At 47.3% G+C, this 27,735-nt stretch overlaps 1 protein-coding gene across 2 annotated transcripts in view; it reads left to right on the top strand.

The window, feature by feature from the left end:
* Nucleotides 1–27,735, top strand: part of LOC126543881 (E3 ubiquitin-protein ligase MARCHF6) — a 170,886-nt gene that overhangs the window by 101,694 nt on the left and 41,457 nt on the right. For both annotated transcript variants that reach the window (XM_050191013.2, XM_055061931.1), the window contains exons 12-15: nucleotides 887–1,111; nucleotides 3,906–4,109; nucleotides 7,133–7,284; nucleotides 26,245–26,434. In XM_050191013.2, the coding sequence (XP_050046970.1) occupies nucleotides 887–1,111; nucleotides 3,906–4,109; nucleotides 7,133–7,284; nucleotides 26,245–26,434 (771 nt within the window). The remainder of the gene's footprint in view (nucleotides 1–886; nucleotides 1,112–3,905; nucleotides 4,110–7,132; nucleotides 7,285–26,244; nucleotides 26,435–27,735) is intronic.

Here is a 27,735-nt window from a genome sequence, read left to right as displayed (position 1 = left end):
TCAAACTTTCTATCTACTATGTATTGAGTTTTCTTCTGCATAATGCAGATGCCTGCGAATTACAAAAAAATACCTTTGACATGCCCGCTTGTGCGCCGTGATAGCAGTGCTCCAAAATGTTCCGCGTACACACAAACATGGCGGTGACGCAGGCATTGGCTGTGCGATTTACGGCAGAAACCGTTAGCACTTGCACTGCGATAATGGTTGCCATGTTGCCTTTCAAGCGGCAGCACACCCTGCTAAATGCTATGGTTGTTCGTACGCAGAACGTTTGGAAGCACTACAATCACGGCGCACAAGCGGACATTTCACATGGTATTTTTTTGCCATTGTTACTGTGCATATTGTAAAACTCGACCTAGAGAGGAAAAAAAAAAAGGTGCTATGTAGCTTGTATCAACTATTTTTGCTACCAATGACAAATCCTGCAAGGTAGTAAACAGCAAACTTATGAATTCACTACAGAAGGTAGGCCCTTAGTTGTGCTACATTCCACCAGTACTCACCTCCATACTAATTAATTCCTTAGCTGAAATATAAGCAATCAGGGTTTATAATTGATATGGTCAAGATGCTAGGCAATTGTTTTTTGTTGAATCATCAATCTGACTTATTGTGAGGTGCCATCTTCATCATTACCCTCACATGTATCAATAATACTTCCAGCACATTCCTGGTATTGTGGCTGAATAACAATTGTTAATGGTGGTCTCGTAAACCCTTGAATCAGTTTTGGAATGGTCCTGCTTGTAATGTTTAAAGGGGCTCTGATCCTTGGGAGACATGTAGTCGAGTCCTAACTCTCTTACTGCAAAGATGCCTTACTGTAATGAAGTTCGAATGAGCTCTGTACCGAGTACTAAAAAGGAGATATTTTTTACAGGTGGCTGTGTCCCAGTTTGAGGGCCTCCTGACCACATTGTGTGGCTATGTGCTGCTGGGCGTGGTGTTGGTATTTCTGCATGGCCTAGCAGCCCTGGTGAAGCTGCGCAGGACGCAGCGCCTGCTGGGCCTCTGCTATGTGGTGGTCAAGGTGGCCCTGCTCTCTGTTGTCGAGATTGGGCTGTTTCCCCTGGTCTGCGGCTGGTGGCTCGATGTCTGCTCCCTGGTGCGTGCTTTCTTTGCTTCTGCGGTGCCTGTTCTTGGCGTAATTCATTTTGAGGTATATAAATTTCATGTTGAATTAAGTTTGTACTGGTACTGTTGTATTGGTCAAACATCTAGAACTTGTGTAACATATTAGGGTAAGCGGAGTTTTAGAAAACATTGAAATAAAGGCTGCAAGTGCTCTTCATGAGGATGCAATTGCTTAAAGGGCCTCTCAGCAGGTTCTGGCATTGCAAATAGATGTGCTGTGTGTAGCTCACGTGCTGACAATTCTGTCTGCAAATTATCAAACTGATGTACAGTGCAAAAACACCTAAAATTTCAAACGAAAGCTTGAATGCCTTTCCTATTTAGGGAGCCCTGCATGATGTCAGAGAGTCAAGGTCACACATGTAAATGTCCCTGCCTCAGACGCACTGCCTGCAATGTCATTCGTTGTGACACTTAGATAAATCGGTCAGTGCTAGGGTTATTTGCTTGATGTGTTGGTCTATTACATAATTTAAAGCTTAGAAAAATTATAAAACCTACAAACTGAATATCTACAACTCTTCATCTTTCTTCGCATTGTAACAAAGACTGACACGTTTCCTTGTCGTCAGCTCATTCCTGCTGTTTTGTGCTAACAACCACAATTGTCCCTTGTGGCACCACCTTACAGGTGTTCAAGCGGACACTGATACGTGACCATAGAACATCAGATGTGCTGTGAGATTGGAGTGTGCAGCCGTTGTGCCACAAAGGGGGAGGGGGGCTTGTGATGTAACTGTTATGCAGCCACTTGACTCCAGTACACTCTAAAAGCAGTTTACACCCTTTGGGGCATATCTTTGTTCCACAACAGTAATCACCATGTATCTTGTGTGGCTTTCCTTTTTTTAATGCTGCATGCCTAGTACTACTTCCAAGTCACAAATGATAAGCGCATTATCAGCGTGACATAGCATTGTGGCTGTGTTTGTAAGAGCAGTGCTGTGTGTATAGCTTATGTGTGTATGTGCCAAGAGCATGACCAACCCCAAAACCTCTGCCCCTTCAATAGCTTCTGAAATTGGCACCACACAAATTATGCTATTTGTGAAATCAGCACTGTGTGAGCAGGCAGGCCCTATGAGTGCTAAAAAGATATAGTACACAGAAAAACTACCAAAGGGCAGAAGATCACTCATAACACTAACAAAAGAATGAAGGGTGTGACTTTCTATTGGCTGATGCAAGGCTAATGTCATATCTCAAGGGCATGTGGCTCATGCTGTTATTCTGTGTACTGTAACACTGTTTTAATGAAGTTAGGTGAAATGCTAGCTTTTATGATAGCACAAGGATTTGGCAGGTGCTAGCAGGTGAACATTTCAGAATTACAAATGGGCATAAAACAAAGCTTACATTTGTAACAGTGTTTTGTAGCTCTGCCTCTTTGTTTTAATGGTTCTTAGTCTGTGTAATCAGTATTTGGGTACACCTGTAATTATGAAACTTCATTTCTGTGGATCACTGTGATTCAGGATCTTAGTTATGCGATGGGTCACTGAGGCAGAACCTAGTAGCATCCAAATGAGAGCAAAGCAAGCACATGTGACTCACAATACATTTAATGCACACATTAAAGAGAAAGAAAATGGCAATAACTTCAGCAAGATGCTAACATGAAGCAAATGGGAACAACGTGCAGTAAAACAAAACCCGCTGTGGCTACTTAGTGGCTCTGGTGTTGGGCTGCTAAGCACGAGGTCGCGGGTTCGAATCCCGGCCATGGTGGCTGCATTTTGATGGGGGCGAAATACGAAAACACCTGTGTACTTTGATTTAGGTGCACTTTAAAGAACTCCAGGTGGTCCAAATTTCCGGAGTCCCTCACTATGGCATGCCTCATAATCAAATCGTTGTTTTGGCTGGTAAAACTGCAGAATTTTTTTTTGACATTAAAACAAAGCAGTTCACCACTGCATGACAGGTGGGTCGAGACGATGAGGGAAGGGGCACTGAGCTCACCAAAGTAGTGGTTGAGTTGAGACACAGAGTGGAGATGTCTAGCACATAGTTGTCTTCAGTTGGCCTAGAAAAGGCAGGCACAGTATCAGTTTCAAAGATGGAGTGCCAAGAGAAAGGGACGTTCTGGCGAGGCAGCTGTCTGAAAGCTCAGATCCCCAACCCAACCCCTTGTGTTCTGCCCATGGGTGCAGGAGCCTACAGGCCTTGTGGTAGAATTATGTGGCCTGGAGAAATTTGAAAGTGTCTTGTCATAGGAAGGTGTTGGCCGGCCCTGCCTTGGTCGGGTGAAGTCCTTGCGGCTTGGGTCCGAAAATTGACGGCACCTGTTCAGCGCCTAGTTCGGTAGCCGACCTTCTTCTTACGTGGCTTCCCTGCAACTTTCTGCATTCCTTTTTCCTTTATGCCTTTTTCTTCAGAGCTTTGTGGTTCTCCAGGATTTGCCTCTTTGAAGCTTGGTGGTTCCCAGCAGTTGGTGTCCTTGGAGCTCTGTGGTTTCCAGCAATTGGTTTCTTTTTGATTTGTTTTCGTGTCACTTGTGTGCTTGTGCTCAACTTTGATTGTTGTCTTTCTTTTTGTCTTTCCACAAGCCACTGCACTTAAGTTCATGCACTTTACTCGTCAAAGTCACCCCTCTTAAACATATTCACATGCTTCCTTCGAGTTTCTTCTTAAGAATTGTCTACTTTAATTAAGTGAGCTGAGGCTTCCACAATTTGCTTTGCATTGCTACTGCAATACTGACATGCAGTGTCCACATTGCATCTTTGGCACGTAATGAACATGTGCATTTTTGTTCCTTGCAGAGTATGCTGGATGCCACTTTGTCAGATCGAGAGTCCAGCTTCCAGCTGGCACCTGGGACATTCATGTTCTTGCACTGGCTGGTTGGCATGGTGTACGTCTTCTACTTTGCCTCATTTGTGTTGCTCCTGCGTGAGGTGCTGCGGCCTGGCCTGCTGTGGTTCCTGCGGAACCTGAATGACCCAGACTTCAATCCAATACAAGAGGTAGTCCATCATGGTTTTATCACAGGAGTCAAGGGCATGCACCATTGTGGCTCAGTGGCATGGCGTTCTGCTCCTGAGCATGGGGCCCTGAGTTGCTGCATTCTGAAAGGAGTGGAATGGAAAAATGCTTTTGTTTCATGCTTTGAATACGTATTAAGTGCACGCCTGCAGACTTTTACAATATTTATTGTGAAATGCCTGATTTTTAAAGCTTTTTTTACGATTCTTGTATCGACACCAATAATTAACAATTTTTTAAAGAATTTGCACCTAGTTCAAGGCAGAACTTATTCTCGAAAGAATAGTCACTGCAAAAAAAAAAAAAAAGAAATGCACGTAGGATTTTCAGAAATAACTGCGTACAATGCCCAACCTTTGTATAAGCGCTCTCTATTCACAGATGCATGAATTGTTCATGTTGTATCTTCAGCCAGCTGCTCTGTTTCCCACCTCTTTGGTGACGCTAATGGTGGAGAACTTCGCTCTAAAGGTGGTTTCACTGCATTACGGGTGGCATTGCCGTGAAACCACACCTTGAGGCGAAATTCGTGTTGCTGTTAAGCCCCCCTCAAGTCAAAATTTGCATATAGTTCGCACCTGCGGCACTAATCACTTTGGTGGCGGACACCTGGTGAAACAGTGCTGGTTAGGCCTAACAGCCTAAAGGCAGGCGCGGTGGTGGACGATGAACTGTTCTGAGTTTGCATTTCACAGGTGAGCGGGCCCCATATCATTTGCGCAAGCTAGACTGAGGACTGCAAAAGAGGCGAGTGTGCCTGTGAAGTTAGTCTGTGCACTTGCTGAATAAAAGTGGCTAAGCTTCCGTGTAAATGGAAAGTATCAAACTGTATTAGCACAACACATCATAAAGTGCTGGCATTGAAAGGCAAAGTCGCAGTACTTCACAGCGTCACAACGATGCAATACAGGGTAATGTGAAATCCTCTCGTGGCTACAAACACCACAAATTTTTAAGTAAAATGAAGCACAACAATGAGCATGAGCCTGTAAACAAAATTTTCTGTGCTGCTGGAGGTGTAAAAAATGTCAAGTTTGCATTTTTGCAGGAAGATAACTGAATAATGGCACTTTGAAAATAAACTAACTCCCGAGATGAACCTGTTTCCGTTTTTTTTTGTAAACCAACTTTTCTTAGGTTTTGCAACATCTGGCTCTTATGTCAAGGTTTTGTGCAAATCCTACAACTATTCCCTTCGAAATTATTAGATACTAATTACTACAGTCTATCCCAGATATATCGAACTCGAAGGGGATCACGAAATAGTTGGGTATGTATATAACTTTAAATACTAAAATATGCCTATCTGAAGCTTATCTGAGATCCCACATGTCTTGGACAGTTTCCAGATATCGTGAAACATAGGAACTTACCTGCTTCTCCATGCTTTTGTCAAACGCACAAATGTTGACTTATTTTTCTGCTCATGAACTTTGCAAGTCGCTCGCGCTGTGGATTGGTATTAGCAATTCTTATCCTAAGAACTCCTGTTGCCTGTACATGAGATCGCGGTGCGCCGCAAGTGCTTCGAAGGGCTTGTGCATTTCTATTAAAGGTAAGGTAAAAACGCATTCACTGCGGAAGCAAACTAACCTATATGGATATGCCTGTGCTGTCATCAGTGCACTTGTGTTGCGAATCGTGCGTGAACGTTCCCAGCTGCGTGTCCCTTACAATACACTGTTTAAATGGCCTATCATCATACATTAGCAACGAACAAAGGTGACTGTTTTGGCAGGTTTTGGAACCGATCTCCTGTTGGAACTAGTCATCTTTGCTCCAAACGGCCCTAAAATGTCTAGGCGTCTCTTCTTGCATGCTGCTTAATGCTCCGGCGCCTTGTGGCCGGTATGTCTTTCCGTTCTCGGCCCTTCCTTTCCGGCATCTGCGTCTATGACTACTGACACTACATACATGCTGTTAGTTTTTAAAGTGGCGTTCAGCATGCAGAACATCCATGTCTATTCCCACTCGCGTGTCACCGTGCGAGCATGAATAAAACACATTCAGCACAGACTCGCAAATCGTACACTGATGAGTCTTTCGCTTCGCTGCCGCAATAGGAGGGGAGAGGTCCTTCTGAAGAGTGCAAATGTGGCCTCCAGTAATTTTGTTAATTTAAAACTGTACTGTAAAGATTTGTCCAAGTGGAGTTTCGGGTTGGATTTGTTTTGGCCGTTCACGATATCCTAAAATGCAGTTCACAGAAAGCCTTTATCTACAAGAAGACAACCCGGCCACGCAACTTGTACAGTTCATCATGCCCTACCCGGCGTCACTCACTGAAAAGATAGAGTGTCATCGACACTTTCTTGAAGCGGGGGGCGGGGGGGGGGGGGGGACTTCTGTGTTCTTGAAGCAGAGTGGCAATTGCCTCTTGCCGATAACGAACGGCCGCAGTTTGCATGAGCCATCCGTATGTGCAGTGAGCAAAAATCGGAGCACCATGCTCATTTTTCCTCTATGGCATCTTCTGCCCTTAAGATCCAATCTTCTGTTAGAGAGCTACTGCAAAAACATTGCTGTTTCAAATTCACATCAGCAGTAAAGAAATTCAGTATTCTGGTTAAGAAATTTCTTGATGTAATAAAACGGCTAAGTAACATCTGGTCATGCTGTAGTATCATGTTTGTCTGTATTTCCATATATTTGGGATACTTTTTGTGTGAAAGAACTCTAAAAATATTGCGATATTAAGCATTTGGTTACTTTTAAATGCAATGGAATCATTTTTAGTGATCATTAACTAGTCTTACAAGGTTGCTGCTCAAATATGTGACTTCACTGGCAGCAAGTGTGTGAATTTCGAAGATTGTGCTGTCCTTTGTCTTCTGTTGCATCTCTTCTAGTATATCAAGGCTCTGCTTGGGATAAGACTTACATATTTGCATTTCTACAAGTGTGACACACTAAACTAGTTTTACTGATTAATATCTCTACACTGTTCCTTTAAAGAAGCATGCATAATTTGTTAATTTCAATATGCTGTGTTTGGCCTAAACAGATGATCCACCTGCCGATTCTGCAACATGTCCGCCGCTTCCTGGTGTCACTGGTGATTTTCGGTACTACAGTGCTCCTCATGGTGTGGGTGCCTGTGCGGCTTATCAAGTTTCTCCTGCCAGGCTTCCTCCCATACCACGTACTGATTTCAAGGTAAAAAATATTTCCAGCAATTACGCCCATGGATCTACAGTAAAAGCTCGTTAATTCACCACTCATTAATTTAAAAATTTTTATAAACTGAACTGGTCGCAGCGGTCTGGTCCACAGTGCATAGAAGTCTATGTATAATACAACCCATTAATTCAATAAAAAATTGGCGCCACCACCTATCCTTCGAACCGTGTGCCGCCAAGCGTCTTCTTAAGCCACTACTGGAAGCTTTCACGGCTGAACGATAGGAAGCACGACTGTCGTAGTTCTGGCACGGTGGTCAAAGAGAATAGCCACATTGCCATCAACACCATAATTTTATGTCGAGCATAAAATGCATCATTTTATGTTGAGCTGGTGGTGGTAGTAGTACTGTTGCATTGTTGGACCTGCGCGCTGTTTCTGCACATCGGTTCTTTTAAGCCTGTCCTCGCGGGGAAAGTCCTCCACGAAGACTGTGAAGGAGAAAGTAGAGATCCTGCGAGAAATAAACGAAGGGAAGACCATGAAGTTTGAAATTGTGAAGAAACACTGCATGCCGCGGAGCACGTTGTCTACCTACATCCACAACAAAAAGAGCATCGAAGATGCGTACGAAGCCAAAGATATTGCCAGCAGCTGAAAAAGGCTATGCATAGCTAAGTACCCTGAACTTGCCAGCGCTGTGATTATGTGGGTCAAAGAAATTCGAAGCCAGAACTTCGCTTGAGTGGACCCCTAATCATGGCAAAGGCGGCCGATTTTGCCCAGTGCTTGGACGTCTGAGACTTTGTTGCCTCCGAGGGCTGGTTCTGTCGCTTTAGGGAAAGGCATAGCCTTGTCTTCCGCACAATATCTGGCGAGGCAAAAGAAGTGGACGCCGACACATGCACGACGTGGAGAAGCGGCGCCCGGTAGCAGTTCCTGAACAGCCACTTGCCAAGTGATATTTTTAACGCTGATGAGACAGCATTGTTTTTCAAGCTTCAGCCAGATAAGACCATTACTTACAAAGGGGACATCTGTGTTGGTAGAAAGTGCAGCAAAGAGCCTGTCACCATGTTTTGCTCACTTTCATTAGTTCGAATGTTAATTCGAACTGGCTTTACAGTCCCATTAAATTTGAATTAACAAGCTTTTACTGTATTACTGTTTCTCATGTCTGGCTTTATTTGCTGCTGCAGTGCAAAAGTGTGGCACAGTGAGAGCTAACATCCTTATGCTTGCTTTTTGCCTGTCGGCCAAGCTTGAACACAACACTTGAAAACTGCAGTGTAAAGCAGTGTTTGTGTCATCAGTCAGTATTGAATTCCTGCATACCTTTTTGTTGTGTGTTAACCCACTTTTCTCTGTTTTTACCAGAGTTTCGTACAATAATTACTAGAGGGAGCTCAGGCGCTAGTGTCTACGGGAACTGCAATGAGAACGGTTGTACCAGCATGGGAATTATGGGAAGTACATGGATTTGCCTAAACTTCATCCTTTTGGCTTCAAACGGCATTGTGACTTTGTAAACTCATTTTCAACAATGTACTGCATAATAAATAATTAAATAAACATAATTAAGTTGTATTTGGATTAAGTTGTATTTTTTAAGTTTTTAAAATGCTTACTTGAGAGTGACAGCATCGGGCAAGGTGGTGTCATCCTGTCTTGACATAAAGTTCTGTATTGCTTAGGGAAAACCTGGAAAACTCGGAGAATTTGAAAATGTCAACTTGGTAGACACCCTGGTAAAGCTTGCAATGCCTGTTCGGCCGAACAAAAGCATTTAATTTGTTGGCTTCACCATGTGCTGTGTCATATTAGAACAGTCTTCCAGATAGAGCGGTCAGTATGCTAAACTCTGATGCATTCAAGGAAGAACTGCACGTCCTGTTCTCATAGCTTATCTCGTTTGGCTTTTTTCTTTTCTTTTATGAACTATATAGTCATTGTATAACCATGTTTGATTGGTACTAAAGGTCTCACTTTTGTTGGTCTTACGCACTTGTATCGAGCAAAATTTTTGTATCTGCATTAACTTCCCTAATCAATACCAACCCAACATGATGAGGGCATTCAATAGTTTTGTTGTTTGTGTTGATAATGTACTGATTACTTGTATTGCAAAACTCGAAAACATTCACTCCATGTTATTGATCTTACAGCTTTTTGTATAACCCCCGTTACATAATGTTCCAGTAGGAACTTGTGATGTAGCTGAACACACACACACACACACACACACACGCACGCACGCACGCACGCACGCACGCACGCGCGCGATATGGAGGTTGTATACCACGCAAGGACGAACTGTAGCACTCCTGAGACAAGAATGCTTCAAGAACGAGGGTCAAGGGTGCATGTTTTTGCATTGCCGAAACAACACTTTGCTTAACTTCTCACAAAAGTTTTTCATTGCTAAGGCGTGCAGCCACAGAGCATCAAATTATGCTATCATCCTTATGCTATTTTCAGAATGATGATATTTAAAAAAAACAAAGAAACTAAAGTTTTATTTATGAATTCATACAATTATATAACGTATGTTGATTATCTAGCTGGTACATCACTGGGGAAAATGAACGTTGCTAAAGATGGGACCAAACAAAAAATATATGATCTCACGCACTGTGGGAATCAACTTAAGCGAAGCTTTCTATGCTGCTCGATTTGGTTGACGATAATTAACGGCGATGTTGATGGCGAATGTTTTATTTCTTCAGCGTTTAATGCAATACGAGAGTGGTGAGTTGATGGTAAGTGTTACCGTGCATGCACTACTGTTGTTTTGCTGCTTAATGTACATAACACATAGCAAGATGTGTTTGCTTGAGGCGTTGTGCGCCATTGTTCATAACCTCTGAGAAGGTTAGTATTGTCATTGCCTTACACGGCTCATCGCATTGTGGCAGAAGTGTTAAGGGGGGAAGAGTTACTTAGAATCTTTTTTATATTTTTTTACTAAATTTAATACAAATTGTCACCCAGACAAAGTTTTTCATGCTGATTTCAAAAATACAGTAACTTTTTAAATTGACTGAGTGGTTCCAGATATAATTAAAGCTAATCACCAGCATATCACCAATAGTTTATCGGAACAATTGTAAAAAGAGTATCAGCCAGAATGTTTATAAAGACATATGGCTGGATACTACGCAGTGTAAGCAACACAACTGTAGGATTACTTTTTCTATATTGGAGGTTTTACCAATTTTACAGCAATCTGAAGTTCGATTCCCAGACATAACAATTATGTGGTCCAATTTGTAGCCAGATTTTAAAATTTACAAAAGCGAAATTTTAAAAATCTGCTCCTAGCATTGTGTAGTACACACATGTAGCTACATGCCACTGTTAAAATTATGGATCCATGTGCCCTGAAGACCGAGATAGTACTTCGGCAAGCTTAAAAAACACCAAAAATGACATTCTGAGAAAACTTGAAAAGACAAAATGAGCTTATTTTTATAACAGAACCCTACAAAATATTTGAATATATACAAGTGATCAGCTTACTGTCCGTTGCCTACAAAGTATTTACTAAGGTAATCGCAAATAGAATCAGGAATACCTTAGACTTCTGTCAACCAAAGGACCAGGCAGGATTCCGTAAAGGCTACTCAACAATAGACCATATTCACACTATCAATCAGGTGATAGAGAAATGTGCGGAATATAACCAACCCTTATATATAGCCTTCATTGACAACGAAAAAGCATTTGATTCAGTCGAAACCTCAGCAGTCATGAAGGCACTACGGAATCAGGGTGTAGATGAGCCATATGTAAAGATACTGGAAGATATCTATAGCGGTTCCACAGCCACCGTAATCCTCCACAAAGAAAGCAACAAAATCCCATTAAAGAAAGGCGTCAGGCAGGGAGATACGATATCTCCAATGCTATTCACAGCATGTTTACAGGAGGTATTCAGAGACCTGGAGTGGGAAGAATTGGGGATAAAAGTTGATGGAGAATACTGTCACGTGGTGGTGACGTTCAAGAACACAGTAGCAATACTGTGAAGAACAAACCTAACTTTTATTGGGCGAACCTGTGCCCACAAAAACAGGCTACACTTATAGCACAACGATAGCGGCGAACATTGTCGGCGATCGTCGAAAATCTGATCAGCGGGTCAAGCGCGTCGGCTTTTATACAACAGTCGTCGAATGTTCCAGACTAATCGTTGGGACCCGCATGCCATCCACAAAGTTCTACAACATTCGAGTCACGCGATGAAATCAGATAACACAAGGTTCGGCGACAACAGACAGCCGGGTAGAAGCATCGATAACTTTCCAGAAACGTCGGATACATGCAGGCGCGTCCCTCGCTGTGCGATTACAGTTGTTAAGCGGCGAAACGTGGTCGGCCGATAAAGATAAGCACACGTGTCAATACCCCCCTCTTAAAAAGCATCGACCCGATGCTGCAAACAAACGAAGTTAATAAACAAAAGCACTCGTAGCAAAGAAAAGAACAAATAACAAAGTTCGTCAGCGTCCGTAAAAGGGTTTAAGGCGCACGACGTGAACCACTTCAGATCGTGCGCGGCGCCGCTGTGAATGCGAAATGCCGTCTGGCACGACCTCATAGTCCAGAGCGCCAATACGTCGGATGACCTTGTAGGGTCCGAAATAGCGTCGGAGTAGTTTCTCACTGAGTCCTCGTCGGCGTATCGGGGTCCAGACCCAAACACGGTCGCCAGGCTGGTACTCGACGAAGCGTCGTCGGAGGTTGTAGTGTCGGCTGTCGGTCCTCTGCTGGCTCTTGATTCGCAGGCGGGCGAGCTGTCGGGCTTCTTCGGCGCGCTGGAGATAGCTAGCGACGTCAACATTCTCTTCGTCAGTGACGTGGGGCAGCATGGCGTCGAGCGTCGTTGTCGGGTTCCTGCCGTAAACCAGCTTAAACGGCGTGATCTGTGTTGTTTCTTGCACCGCCGTGTTGTACGCAAAGGTTACGTACGGCAGGATCGCGTCCCACGTCTTGTGTTCGACGTCGACGTACATTGCTAGCATGTCGGCGAGGGTCTTGTTCAGGCGCTCCGTGAGACCATTCGTCTGCGGATGATAGGCAGTTGTCCTCCTGTGGCTTGTCTGGCTGTACTGCAGAATGGCTTGGGTGAGCTCTGCTGTAAAAGCCGTTCCTCTGTCGGTGATGAGGACTTCTGGGGCACCATGTCGCAGCAGGATGTTCTCGACGAAAAATTTCGCCACTTCGGCTGCGCTGCCTTTTGGTAGAGCTTTAGTTTCAGCAAAGCGGGTGACATAGTCCGTCGCCACGACGATCCACTTATTCCCGGATGTTGATATCGGAAACGGCCCCAACAAATCCATCCCAATCTGCTGGAATGGTCGGCGAGGAGGTTCGATCGGCTGTAGTAAGCCTGCTGGCCTTGTCGGTGGTGTCTTGCGTCGTTGACAGTCTCGGCATGTCTTGACGTAACGGGCGACGTCGGCGGTCAGACGCGGCCAGTAATACCTTTCCTGTATTCTCGACAGCGTCCGGGAGAATCCGAGGTGCCCAGCGGTTGGATCGTCGTGTAGGGCATGCAGTATTTCTGGACGCAGCGCTGACGGTACAACAAGAAGGTAGCTGGCGCGGACTGGTGAGAAGTTCTTCTTCACGAGCAGGTTGTTTTGTAGCGTGAACGACGACAACCCGCGCTTAAATGCCCTAGGGGCAACGTCGGTGTTTCCTTCCAAATACTCGACGAGGCCTTTTAGCTCCGGGTCAGCTCGTTGCTGTTTAGTGAAGTCTTCCGCGCTTATTATCCCAAGGAAGGCGTCGTCGTCCTCGTCGTCTTGCGGCGGGGGATCGATGGGGGCGCGCGATAAGCAGTCGGCGTCGGAGTGTTTTCTTCCGGACTTGTATATTACCGTGACGTCATATTCTTGTAGTCTGAGGCTCCACCGCGCCAGCCGTCTTGAAGGGTCCTTTAAGTTAGCTAGCCAACACAACGCATGATGGTCACTGACGACTTTGAATGGCCTGCCATAGAGGTAAGGGCGGAATTTAGCTATTGCCCAAATGATGGCGAGGCATTCCTTTTCAGTCGTAGAATAGTTGCTTTCCGCTTTTGACAGCGACCGGCTAGCATACGATATCACCCTTTCAAGTCCTTCTTTCCTCTGGACTAGGACGGCACCGAGGCCTAGGCTACTGGCGTCAGTGTGGATTTCGGTATCGGCGTCCTCGTCGAAGTGTGCAAGTACCGGCGGCGACTGCATGCGTTGTTTGAGTTCTTGAAATGCCTTGGCCTGCGGCGTTTCCCACTTGAACGCGACATCACATTTGGTTAGATGTGTTAGCGGCTCCGCGATGCGTGAGAAGTCCTTGACAAAGCGCCTATAGTAGGCACACATGCCAAGGAATCTGCGCAATGCCTTCTTGTCGGTTGGCTGCGGGAACTTTGCGATGGCAGCTGTCTTCTGTGGGTCGGGGCGTACTCCTGATTTGCTGATCACGTGGCCTAGGAACAAAAGCTCATCGTAAGCGAAGCGGCACTTTTCCGGCTTCAGAGTGAGCCCTGATGACTTGATGGCTTCTAACACTGTCGCAAGCCGCCTAAGGTGATCGTCGAAATTTCCGGCGAAGACAACGACGTCATCCAGGTAAACAAGGCACGTCTGCCACTTCAGTCCGGCTAACACCGTGTCCATGACGCGCTGAAACGTTGCAGGCGCCGAGCACAGTCCGAATGGCATGACCTTGAACTGGTAGAGGCCGTCCGGCGTGATGAAGGCAGTCTTTTCGCGATCTCTCTCGTCGACTTCTATTTGCCAGTAGCCAGACTTGAGGTCCATCGACGAGAAGTATTTAGCGTTGCAGAGCCGATCCAATGCGTCGTCTATCCGTGGAAGGGGGTACACATCCTTCTTCGTGATCTTGTTCAGTCGACGATAGTCGACGCAGAAGCGTAGGGTTCCGTCCTTTTTCTTTGCCAGGACTACAGGAGAGGCCCACGGGCTTTTCGACGGCTGGATGATGTCGTCGCGCAGCATTTCGTCGACTTGTTGCCTAATAGCTTCACGTTCTCGCGTCGAAACTCGGTAAGGGCTCTGGCGGAGTGGTCGAGCGCTCTCTTCGGTTATTATGCGATGCTTTGCAACTGGTGTTTGTCGAATCCTCGATGACGTCGAAAAGCAGTCTTTGTATCGTCGGAGAAGACTTCTGATCTGTTGCTGCTTACTCACAGGAAGACTTGGATTCACGTCGAAGTCTGGTTCGGGGACAATGCTCATCGGTGTAGATGCGGCTGAATCCGAGAGGACAAAGGCATTGCTGGTTTCCACAATTTCCTCGATGTATGCGATTGTCGTGCCCTTGTTGATGTGCTTGAACTCTTGGCTGAAGTTGGTTAGCATAACTTCCACTTGCCCTCCGTGGAGTCGAGCGATCCCTCTTGCGACGCAAATTTCACGGTCGAGCAGTAGATGTTGGTCGCCCTCGATGACGCCTTCTACGTCAGCGGGTGTTTCAGTGCCGACTGAAATAATAATGCTGGCGCGCGGCGGGATGCTCACTTGATCTTCGAGCACACTCAAGGCGTGGTGACTACGACAGCTCTCCGGCGGTATCGCTTGATCTTGTGACAGCGTTATCGATTTCGACTTCAGGTCGATGACTGCGCCATGTTGATTCAGGAAGTCCATGCCGAGAATGACGTCTCGTGAACACTGTTGGAGGACAACGAAGGTGGCAGGGTAAGTCCGGTCATGAACGGTAATTCTTGCCGTGCAGATCCCAGTCGGCGTAATCAGGTGTCCTCCAGCGGTGCGTATTTGAGGGCCTTCCCATGCAGTCTTAACTTTCCGCAACTGGGCGGCGATGGGTCCACTCATGACGGAGTAATCGGCTCCTGTGTCTACTAAGGCGGTGACTGCGTGGCCGTCGAGAAGCACGTCGAGGTCGGTGGTTCTTTGTCTTGCGTTACAGTTAGGTCTCGGCGTCGGATCACGGCTGCGTCGTGTTGAACTGAAGCTGGAACGTCGCGTCGTCAAGTCGTCTTTCGTCGGTGTAGTCTTGGCTTCCTGACTTCGTCGGGACGGCGGCGTGTCGTCATTAGGTCGTCGAGATGGTTTCTTCGTCGTCTTCGTCTGCGGCGGAGGATCTTCGTCAGTTCGACGAACAGCAACCGCACCTCCATCGGTTGCTGCTTTTAGTTTTCCGGATACGGGCTCGCTGACCGGCCCCGGGCTGGGCCAGTGTATGGTCGGCGCTGCGGCGACAGGTAGCGGCCTGGTGACGGCGAACGGGACGGTCGTCGAGGGCTCCACTGAGTAGCGGCGAGGTAGTCGGCGATGTCACGAGGGCGTTCACCTTCCCTCGGGCGCTGTGCGTTGACGGCGAAGCCTCGCAATCCCAGGTCGCGGTATGGGCATCGGCGGTACACATGGCCGGCTTCGCCGCAGTGGTAGCAGAGCGGGCGGTGGTCACGAGCGCGCCAAATGTCCGTCTTCCTCGCGTAGGTGCGCTGGGCGACGGGTGGTCGTGCTGGCGGCGGCGGCGGCGGCGGACGACGGAATTGCGGCGTGACAGGGCTCTGGCGCGGTCGCGGAGGGGGACCTTGACGGCGTGCGACGGCGGCGTAGGTCATCGCTTGCGGCTCAGGCTGCGGCGATTCAGGGGCTACTCCAAGTTGTTGTTGGAGTTCCTCACGCACGGCGTCGGCAATCGTAGCCACTTGAGGCTGTGATGATGGGAACAGCTTTTGTAGCTCCTCCCTCACGACAGCTCGGATAGTCTCGCGTAGGTCGTCGGTGGCGAGTGACTGAACTCCGGCGTAGTTTGTCGAGTTCGTGCGGCGGTCGAATTGCCGGTTTTGCATCTCGAGTGTCTTCTCGATGCTGGTGGCCTCGCGAAGAAACTCGTCGACAGTCTTCGGTGGGCTTCGTACCATCCCGGCAAAAAGTTCCTCCTTTACACCACGCATGAGTAGGCGGACTTTCTTTTCCTCGGACATTTCCTGGTCGGCGTGGCGGAATAGGCGGCTCATTTCTTCTGTAAAAATCGCAGTGGTCTCATTTGGTAGTTGCACCCGGGTTTCTAATAGTGCTTGGGCTCGCTCTTTTCGCACGACGCTTGTGAACGTGTGCAAGAAGCCGCTTCGGAAAAGGTCCCACGTCGTCAAGGTGGCTTCCCGATTCTCGAACCACGTCCTGGCGGCGTCTTCCAATGCGAAATAGACATGCCGCAGCTTGTCGTCGCTGTCCCAACTGTTAAACTTAGCGACCCTCTCATACGTTTCGAGCCAGGTTTCCGGGTCCTCGAATGTTGATCCGCGGAACGTCGGAGGTTCCCTGGGCTGCTGCAGCACGATGGGGGACGCTGGGGCTGCCATTGGGGTTGCCTTGTCCACAATCTTCTTGGTCTTCTCAGGTAGAAGTCCGTGCTCCGGGGGCAGCTGTTGAAGACGGCGGCTTGCTCGATGCTCCGGGACTACGTTGGTGTTCTCTTTGCGGTCCGGGCTTGGATCACGGCTTGTCGGGGGCGTCCGGTACATGAACGAAAAGCACCTCCACCAGATGTCACGTGGTGGTGACGTTCAAGAACACAGTAGCAATACTGTGAAGAACAAACCTAACTTTTATTGGGCGAACCTGTGCCCACAAAAACAGGCTACACTTATAGCACAACGATAGCGGCGAACACTGTCGGCGATCGTCGAAAATCTGATCAGCGGGTCAAGCGCGTCGGCTTTTATACAACAGTCGTCGAATGTTCCAGACTAATCGTTGGGACCCGCATGCCATCCACAAAGTTCTACAACATTCGAGTCACGCGATGAAATCAGATAACACAAGGTTCGGCGACAACAGACAGCCGGGTAGAAGCATCGATAACTTTCCAGAAACGTCGGATACATGCAGGCGCGTCCCTCGCTGTGCGATTACAGTTGTTAAGCGGCGAAACGTGGTCGGCCGATAAAGATAAGCACACGTGTCAATACCTTAACAACTTGCGTTTCGCTGATGATATTGCCTTGCTTAGTAACTCAGGAGACCAATTGCAATGCATGCTCACTGACCTGGAGAGGCAAAGCAGAAGGGTGGGTCTGAAAATTAATCTACAGAAAACTAAAGTAATGTTTAACAGTCTCGGAAGAGAACAGCAGTTTACGATAGGTAGCGAGGCACTGGAAGTGGTAAGGGAATACATCTACTTAGGGCAGGTAGTGACCACGGACCCGGATCATGAGACTGAAATAACCAGAAGAATAAGAATGGGCTGGGGTGCGTTTGGCGGGCATTCTCAAATCATGAACAGCAGGTTGCCGCTATCCCTCAAGAGGAAAGTGTATAACAGCTGTGTCTTACCAGTAATCACGTACGGGGCAGAAACCTGGAGGCTTATGAAAAGGGTTCTGCTGAAATTGAGGACGACGCAACGAGCTATGGAAAGAAGAATGATAGGTGTAACGTTAAGGGATAAGAAAGGAGCAGATTGGGTGAGGGAACAAACGCGGGTAAATGACATCTTAGTTGAAATCAAGAAAAAGAAATGGGCATGGGCCAGACATGTAATGAGGAGGGAAGATAACCGATGGTCATTAAGGGTTACGGACTGGATTCCAAGGGAAGGGAAGCGTAGTAGGGGGCGGCAGAAAGTTAGGTGGGTGGATGACATTAAGACGTTTGCAGGGACAACATGGCCACAATTAGTACATGACCGGGGTAGCTGGAGAAGTATGGGAGAGGCCTTTGCCCTGCAGTGGGCGTAACTAGGCTGATGATGATGATGATGAAGTGTTATCGCACTAGTAGCCTCCAGGAATGTAGTCTGTCTGTCTAGTGTCACAACGGTTATGCCTTCTGAGCACCCGCTGGAAGTTTTCAGCAGACACATGCCCAGCAGATGTAGCCAGCTCATTTGCCCCGGCAGCGATGTCGTCAACACGATCTAGTAGTACCTATTTTCAGTCAGTAGCAGGAGTTGACGCTAATGCTTTAAGTTTTCCTTGAGCTTCACTGTCAATATGCCACCAAAGTTCCGGCTACAGAATAGTAGCGTCATGCTGAAACGTTGATGCCGAAACGCGGCCATTGTCAGGAGTGCTTCGGGGGACTAGGCCTAACATGACATCGGGATCTCCGGCATTGCTCGACTGCGGGAGCGGGCGGGCTAAATATAGTCCGACGTAGCATCACCGTGCGCACACGTTACGTCACGTTGGCGAAGACAACAGCGTCTATAGTTAGACCGATGGTTCGACACACTGGTACAGATAGCGTAACTGGATGCGCCTCGTGTCGAGCGATGCTCGCCCGTGTGGCGATAACGTCTGACTATAAACGCGCCTTTATTGATGTCATCGGAAAGCGGCGCGGCGGAGCATCGTTTCTCAACGTTGTACACCGACTTCTTCCTTTTTTTTTTTCTAAATTTGTGTGTACATTGTAGCGAACTTCGGATTTGAAGTTGGCATCGCTGTCAATGTGGGAAACCTCGTTGGCACGCACGGCATGTGCGGAGCAGCCGCGTAGCGAGGCAGACGACGCCAGTCTAGCCAATGGCATGGCTAGCTGAAGGTAACGTGCCTTTGTCAACCAATTACAGCACGCATTGGGTCTTGTTTTTGAGGTGGAATTTCTTCACTGCCAATGTACGTACGGAGCCGGTGCTGGCGGGAAAATGAAGACAAGAGACTGCTCTTTCAAATGATATACGGATCAGCGCGACCGAATAACTGCGGGGGCAGTCACGCGCTGTGGAAAAGGCTTTATTACGGAAAATTTGGCTCGTGTTTAGCCCAAACTGGCGCCAAAAATTTATGTTACGGCTAAAATATTGATCTAGAATGCGCAAAAGTTGGCTTAGTGATGGAAAAATAGTTAGAAATTCCGAAAATACAGTTCTCAAAATATTGATCTTTCCGCGATTTTTTTGGTCTCTAAAACCCGTGTCCCTTAAATTTTACTTGAGTTATGGAACTGTACGTGCCAAAACCACAAACCACAATTGAATTATGAGGCACGTTGTAGTGACATACTATGGATTAATTTTGACCTTTGGAGTTCTCTAACGAGCACCTAAACTGAAGCACACGAGCGTTTTTGTATTTCGTCATTTTCGAAATGTGGCTGCTGCATTCAAGATCGAACCCACGACATTGAGCAATGCCATAGCTGCAAAGTACCACGGTGGGCACAAAAGTGCTGAATCGAAGTGAGTCGAACGGCAATGCCTAGACTCGGCGGTGCTACGATGTTGCCTAGATGCTACGGTGCTTTAATGCAGCCTTGAGTCTGCATGCCGTGCGTCAGTTGCCCACTTCACAAATTTTCATTGTGTTTATTTTTGAGAAATAACAGAAACGTAGCATACCTAGAACCTAAATTAATTCAGTTTGTCCACAACCGGCTGTCGTGTAGTAGCTAGGGTGCCTCGGGAGCCCTAGTAGTAGCGTTTCCCCACCTTTTCACGTTGCCTTTTCCCTCTCCGGCCCTCACCTCACGTATGCGAGTTCTGAGCAAAGAGTGCCAAGGCTGTTATTCACTCATTTCCTGGATGCTCCTGGATTCACTCCTGGATTCATTCGTTTCCCTCCTCCTCCCTGCCATTCTATTTACTTCCCCTCTGGGTGGTTGCACGTTAGTAGAAAGGTAAGCGCTGCAGTTTCTGCAATGCTTTTGTTTGGGGGGGAGGGTCACGGATAATTACACCCGTCAAGAGGCTATTGTGGTGACGCCCAGGAAGCTCCAGAGGGCATTGTGCATATTCGACGAGGTGCAAAGGTCCTAACGAGTTTCTCGTGTTGCCTTTCCTCTCTGCTATGGTCCTTCCACGGATATACACAGTCTGACCACTCTCAATGCGGCATGCAAGACAGCAGCAGCAGCAGCAGTGGGAAGGTCGAAGGAGGAGGCAAAGAAAGCTTCGCTTTAAAACAGGACAGCGCGCTATTGTGTGTCTTCTTGTTTACAGGCCAGGCTTGTTGCAGCCCACATAACAATGGAGGCAACCTCTGATTTCCAGCCAGATTTTCTAGTGAGTGGCACGGCCATGGCTACATACGAAAAAGGGCGGGCACTATTTTGCACATCGCCTATCGCTTGATTACGCTTTCGGCATTGTGGGCATGCTCTGTTATTCTAGACTTAAAAATGCAGGAATGAAGCTTTGCACTAGAACTTCGATAGTATCATATGATGCAAGTTTCACTCACTTTCAGTGACATGCTGTCCGACTTGTTTAAGAGATGTTTCAAAGTAACTTGTGATCCTGGTATTGTACACTCATCATGCGATGCATATTGTTATTTGATCACACTTGAGAATTGATGAGGCAGACAGCCCAAAGCAGGGCTGCTTTCTGTTCCAAAGCCTTTGTGAAAATTACCGCATCCGCAGTTCACAGTAAAATAAGGGCCAGTATCTCTGAAAGATTTGAAAGTGTTGAGTCTCCTGACACCCGGCTGTTCTGAAAGCTGCCAAGACATTTAGTTAGGATGAACTCTCAGCTCGGGTTACAATGGGGCAGGTGAGCCTCAGCTAGGCAACTGGTCACAACTGACTGGTGTTGTGTGATCGGGCAGTGACGAAGTGCCCTCTCTATGTCCATAATCGTCCGCCAACTTCATTCTTGAAGCATTTTATGCCCCTCCCCCCTCCCCATCTCCCTGTCTTCATATCCATCACCCCACTCCCCTTGAACTTCTTTTCCATTAGTCACTGTCACGCTATCGAGGTTGAGGGACGGACTTCGGGATGAGAAACAAACTTGGGAGTATTTATTCTACATTATATACAGAGAGGTGAGAGACAAGTAACAGTCGTACAGTCATTACGGGCCGGCAGCAACTCGGACGCTGCGGCCCGCGGCAAGAAGTTAAGAGAGAGGTCAATCAGGGAATGCTCGGGTCTCTCTGGAATGCTTCTTTTAAACCCTTCGAGGACTGGAAGTCGCGTCATGTTTGGCCAATGGGAGAGTCCGCTCAGATGACGCCATTTTCGGCCAATGGTAGGCGCCTGTGCGATGGTGTCATACCCGGCGAAGAGAGTCGCCGCTTGGTCCCCCTTGTTTGATCGCTTGATCCCCCTTGCCTTGCTGACTAGCAACTCGCCGTCACAAAAGCCAGGTGGGGGCGACGCTGCCAGGCCTTCCCGGTACATCGCAGCCGTCTTGTTTCGGGACCCACTTTCCTTGCAACAATGCCGGGGTATCCCTTCGTTTTCTGGAAAACTCAAGCATTGAATAGCTCCACCGGCGGCGTACGAACTTGTTTGCACGTGAACCTGTGGCTTTCAACTTGTTTGCTCGGGCGCTCCTCTGGAATGTGCTTTCCGTGTTTTCTGCGCTTCTCAATTAGCTGTGCGATTCGATGTGGTCTGAAGTAGGCACAGGAAACAGCCCCATATCTAACAACGCTAATCAACATTCACCAGATTATTGAATGACGTGGTGGCCCCTAACATTCCTATATTTCTGTTTCTGCATGAACTTCGAGGCCGTTTGCCTACCTGCCCTCCCACCTGTTTGTTGGGGCAGTTTCTTAGCTTCGCTAAACCAGCATCCCCGTCCTTGATATTGTATTTTGCCATGCGCAAATCAGCGTTCTGTAGGTCTTTCCTTCTTGTCCTGTTTTTCACCCTATTTTGATTCTTATCAGCATGTATAAACTAGCCTAACAGCAAGCCCTTCTCAAGTTTTATCTACGTAATGAAAGTCAGAGGCAAGGGAAAGAAAAGGAAGAAAGAAAAGGGAGGGAAGGGGGCCCTTATCACGCGTTTTGTAGACAAGCAACTTGCAATATTTTCAGAATGCTTTCGCACAGCGTGGTCGACGATTCGGTCAAGTACCAGAAATGAGAAGCTCTTCGATGACATGAAGGCCTGGCGAGGAGCAACAATGCCCCCAAGCTTTGTGCACGCGCTTGTCCCATCTTTATCTGTGTGTGGAATTTTTAGCGCTGATCTCTCCTCAGCAGTTACAGAATAATGAGGTAGCAGAATAATGAGATAGCATAATGAGGTAGCCTCATTCCAGAATAATGAGGTAGCATAAGTGGGGCCACAATGTTCGGTGCATGGGAGAGGGGACTGCCCCCCCTCTCCTGACCATTGCCTTGCTTTCACATTCAAGCTTTCCCTTCCATTCGTGTCGCTTGTTTAGAGCCCATATCCTGAAACTTTGTTTCGTGGGAAAAGGGGGGGAAGGGAGATTCGTCAGAAAATTTGTAGCGGGCTGTGCACGCCGCGTGCAGCACGCTAGATTTGTTGCGAGCTCGCAGTGCTCAATAGAACGGCAGCAAGCGGTGTCATTACTTTTTGGAGTTTATGGCAAAGGTTTTCAGTCATTACAGATACTGCTGCTCCCGGCAAGAACATTAGAGGGGTACAAACGAGGTCTTGAAAAGTTTGAAAGCTGTGCAGTTCTTGCTCCCAGAACTGTAGCTTCTAGCTTTCCTCAGGGACAGGCTGAGGGTGTCGCAGAATTGGTGAAAGGAAACGGCGAAATGGTGAAGGTGACCAACGTGCATTGGAAGTTTCGGCGAGCCAAATAGAAAGAGTTAGCAGAAGGACCAGACAAAGCATTCTGTGGTCAGTGCGAAACCGTAGTTATTTGGGCATACGTCCTCATGAAAAAGAAATCAATGCCGGCTGCAAAAATACGCTATGTGGCCTGGGAAAGCATACGAGTAGCTTATGGGGCGGTTGTCAGGGGTGCGCCATGGGTTTTCAAAGCGTGGTGCCAGTCGTAAGAATGGACAGACAGCCTGGTGCACAGGTTGAGGCGACACAAGAAAGGTGCGTGTTGGCATGTAGGAGTTGGCGATGGGGTAGAGGCATGACTTCGGCATAACTACGGATCCAGCGTAGGTTAGCGGAGCAGTCAATAATATTGTAAAGGCTGCGGGTAGCAACTTGGAAACTTGCTCTTGAATGACATGCATTATTGAGGGTGGCAACGTAGATGGGGCACCACCAAGGGTACAATGTACAAGGGACAGCTGATGCACAACCTGCTTGCATACAAACTGCTTAATCTCCTTAATAAGAAGCCAACATCGCTCGCATCACACGCGTAATGCGAAGATGTGGGATTGTTCCCCACCTGTGGCAATTTGTTTTTTCATCCACTTTCATTTCCATTAATTTATCATTTCTTCAATTCAGTTAGTAAGCACAAGTAATTTCCCCTGTGTTGTCCTTGGTGTCCTTGTTTGGTGGCTTCTTATGATATAAGAATCGCACCCCACGGTTAATCCCCTTTATTCTCGTTAAGCTCATTAAGTAACATGGGAGTGGTCACTTGCAAGACCAGCAGTTGTTAAGGCTAAAATGTTTTCATGGGGCAAGGAGGTGCTTCGAGTGGAGTTGTGTTGCTTCCGCAGCTCGTCGTAGCTCTAACACAGTTGAATGACGTCAACTACCGTTTGCAGGTTCTTGGTGACAAGCGTCTGAAATGCATCATCATTGACGCCTTTCAGGATGTGTTTGATCTTGTTGGCCGCTGTCATGGATGGATTTACATGCTTGCCAAGGTCAACCACATCTTCAGTGTAGCTGGTGTAGTTCTCTCCACATTGTTAAGCTTGTTCTCATAGGCACTCTTCGCAGAGTGTCTACCAGCCGGGAAAACCGGGAAAACCTGGAATTCTCAGGGATCTTGAGTAGTCTGGAAAAACTCAGGGAAAACTCAGGGAATGTGCGCCTCTATCAGGGAAAATTAGCTGTAATTTTATTGAAAGGGTCGAAAGTCGCGGTAATGCTGGCTCGAGTAACAGGCAGGAATCGTAATGAATCGTCTTTGACGTCCTGTCGTCGGCTGCATGGAGGAGTTGCCACTGTACAGTCAACGACCGACTTTCCGGATTCCTGATAACTTGGACGACTTCGTGGCACCACCACGTACCCATTGACTCATGTATCAGAACGTCTGAAATTTCGGACGCGAGACCTCTTCGCCGTGCCATTTTCCGGACGTTTTGCCGTGACCGCAGGTCCGAAACGGCATTCATCAAAGCCACCACTGCTGCCATTTTGATTACCTCGCCGCCTCAAACCGGCGCTCTTGCACGCAGATCCGCTGGCAGCCGTAGCCATCACTGCGGCAACGCTAGGCCTGTAGCTGCTTTTTCATTCGCTATGAAGCTTCTTGCCGTTGGGTGCTGTGTTTTTTATTGAAAGAATTCGCTGCTGTCAGCAATGGCACGGACTCCGCCTTTGCGGTCCTCGCGATTGGCTTAGAAGCTTGGAAAGCACGGTGCGTTGCATAATGCCGGTTCCCGAAAGTCAGCTTCGCCTCCGTACATTAAATTTACTTGGTGAAGCACACGCAACAGTATTACAGTGAAGCATAACAAGAGTGGGAAGGGGCTATTGCCACGAGACAGAGTATGTATTCCTTAATTATACACGCGTGCACCCGGTATTTCCCGTCACAGTACGAGCACCGATATGCCTAATACGTGTACCGACAGGCCTTCAGAGCGTTTCCGAATGTGCCTGCGGTGGTTTGAGCCCTTAAGGGCAGTAAATGACATGCATTTATTTTTTTCCAACTGGCCGATATTTCGGACGTTTTCGCGGCCCCTAAGGAGTTCAAAAACGTGGACGTGGACTATGCAACTGACCAAGAAGGTGCTTCAAATGGTCCGTGGGGCGAACGAGTGGCGGAAGGAGTACAAGAACAGAAAGGACTTACGCACTGAGGAATGAACGGGAAAGGAAGCGTACTGCCGCCGTTTTTAAGGAGCTTGAGCTCAAGAAAGCAAAGTGTTGGTCGATACCGAGATGCAAGTGTCCCACATCCAAACCAAAATAAACTCTTTAAAGCAGTGAAACACAACACTGAGGCATAGTGCGCTGGCTGAGAGTATGTCAGGACAGTTGAGGTTGACTTACGAGCTTTTAAGAGAGAATCCCAATTGTGACAAAGTTCGGGCCTCATACCACTGAGCTTGCTATGAGTTTATAGAAATAGCTCATATTCGAAAATATTTGCTTTTGTATGCATCTCCTTTTTTATTAGTATTTGAGAATGTCCGACTCGATTTGCAATTTTTTTCGAAGACATTTTATTTGCTGTGCAGTTTACTAACCCCTCCCTTCTATTCTCTTTTTGAATAACATAAACACTACTCCTTAGTATTCAAATTGGATTGAGTCGTTTTTTTTTTTTTCATATGCTTAGTAGAGAGTAACAGCATATGTTTTCAGCTCATCTTGAAATAAAACATAGTCCTGCATCACTCAGGGAATTTTGCAAAGGCACTCAGGGAAAACCTGGAAAACTCAGGGAATTTGGAAATGTCAACTTGGTAGACACCCTGTCTTCGGCATGCAACTTGTGGGCGGCTGGACGACCGAATAGCTCCATTAGTTTCGTTCTGAAGGCCAGCCAGGTGGTAAGGTCAGTCTCGTGGTTACAGAACCACTGACTGGCGACGTCAGTCATGTGAAAGATGACATGGTTGAGCTTATGTGCGTTGTCCCATTAGTTGTGCTTGCTTACTCGGTCGTATGATTCAAGCCAGTCCTCTACATCCTGGTCGTCAGCTCCGCTGAAGAAACCATGGTTACATTGTTGAACGGTGCTGGAACAGACCACAGTCGGAGGCTGGGAAGCAACCTGCTGCTCTTTGTGGCTGTGAGAGAAACTAGAGGCAAGGTGTGGTTGCAGAGTTTGGGATTGTAGTAAACAGCAACCTCCACCAAATATAATGGGACATTTTGTATCAGCACTCTTTATAAGCAGACACAGTCGCAGTAAGCTAACCAACAATGGCAGAAAACAGTGCAAACCTCAAGCTTCTGAATTGTCTTCCTGCATGAGCAGCTTACTCTGCTTTTTCAAATAATGATAATATTCTTCACTACACTGCATAATGTCTAAAATGTACAATTACAAATTTTGTAAACAAATGTTCATTTAATGTCAGGATGCAGCAGTAAGCATTAGTTCTTGAGATTTTTAATAAATGGAGCGTACTTCAATGAGCACCGCACATGCATATTCAGTAACTTTGCATATTGGTTCCTGCAGTGAGAGTCCATCTCAAGAGATCTCGTTGGAGCTGATCCTGCTGCAGGTGGTGCTACCCACACTTTTGGAACAGGGCCACATGAAACAGTGGCTCAAGGCCCTAGTGCGTGCATGGTGTGTGGGTGTGGCCTGCCTCCTTGATCTGCGCTCCTACTTGCTTGGAGATGCTCCCGATGGCCAGACAGAGCCGGTAGGTATATGCACTGTGCTTCAGCAATCCAGAAGCTGGCGCTACCTTACTAATGGTTTGTACTGTGGTAGAAGTTAAGCCAAAATGGACAGCCATAGTAGGTTCTCCCTGTTGAGCTTATTTATTTTGGGGTTGTGTCCATGTGCCGATAACAAATCAGCTACCAAAAGTCTACTCAAAGTTATATCGTGCAGATTGTCAGGTTTATGTGCTGTATTTTGGATCTCTGCTGCAGAAAAAATGAATGCAGTTGAACCTGATTATAGTGAAATGGGCTTGATTATAGTGAAATGGGCTGTAATAACAAGATACAGTAGAACCCCGTTGATGCAATCCCATTTCGTATGATTTCCAGGCACCAATGTTCACGATCGAGATTGCAAAAAAAATTCACCGACGATTACTATACTCCCCAATGCGAAATTTGAACGCAGCTGTATATGTGTTTTCATTTCGTGATACAGTATATTGGCTGATGCGAACAAACTGTCTTGTGCGGCACATTGCAAACGGAGCGAAGTGTGGCGCAACTGCCTCGCTAACCGGGAGACCGTGAAAGGCAGCGCAAGGCTGACGCGTGGGCGCGATTCACAGCTGCTGCTGTAGACAGACCTCCGCTCATGCAGCGCTTTGTTTCCATATATGGCATCGGTGGTGTCATTGGTGAACAGATGATGTGCACTACCCTGGCACCGTCTCATAGCCATTGGTATTGCAAAGCCCGTCTCGTGCAGCATTATGCTTTTCTTCTCACGCATTTGCCATTCCCTCTTCTTTCGTTTTCCGCCTCATGGTTCCGCTGCATCCTGCTCTCTGCTTTCCTCTTTGTGCTCTCATTGCTATCGCCGTCTTTCATCTGCGCTCTGCATTCACTCTTTCATCCTTTGCTCTGCTCGTTCACTCAGTTATGAGGATGCCAAGGGACAACGCCAATGCTCGCCACAGGAATGGGCTCCTAAGAGCTGCGTTCTAAAAATGACCCACTGCAGATAGGCTTCAGTTTTACCTGTTCATATGTTCCCAGAAAACACAATGTCTCGGCACCAACGTTCAGTGCATTGCCAAACTGCGATCGTACAATACATTTTTCGGCCACTAGATCCCGTGTAAACAAGCAAGGATGCGAGGCGCACAATTAAGATCAGTAGCTGCCCACCGCAGCAGTTTCCTTGCAATACTCGCCTGCCCATATCAGTTGATGACACCGGTGCGCACTCAGTTCCCTATTCCGGTGCCAGCAAATCTCCTTCAGGGTTGTAGCACATTGCATTCATAGGTCTCGCTGATCACCCTATTGCGAT

The sequence above is a fragment of the Dermacentor andersoni genome, chromosome 1, assembly GCF_023375885.2.
Source record: "Dermacentor andersoni chromosome 1, qqDerAnde1_hic_scaffold, whole genome shotgun sequence".
In the NCBI taxonomy this organism is placed as follows: Eukaryota; Metazoa; Arthropoda; class Arachnida; order Ixodida; family Ixodidae; genus Dermacentor; species Dermacentor andersoni.
The sequence above is the reverse complement of the archived record's forward strand: the minus strand, read 5'-3'. Positions and strand labels throughout refer to the sequence as shown.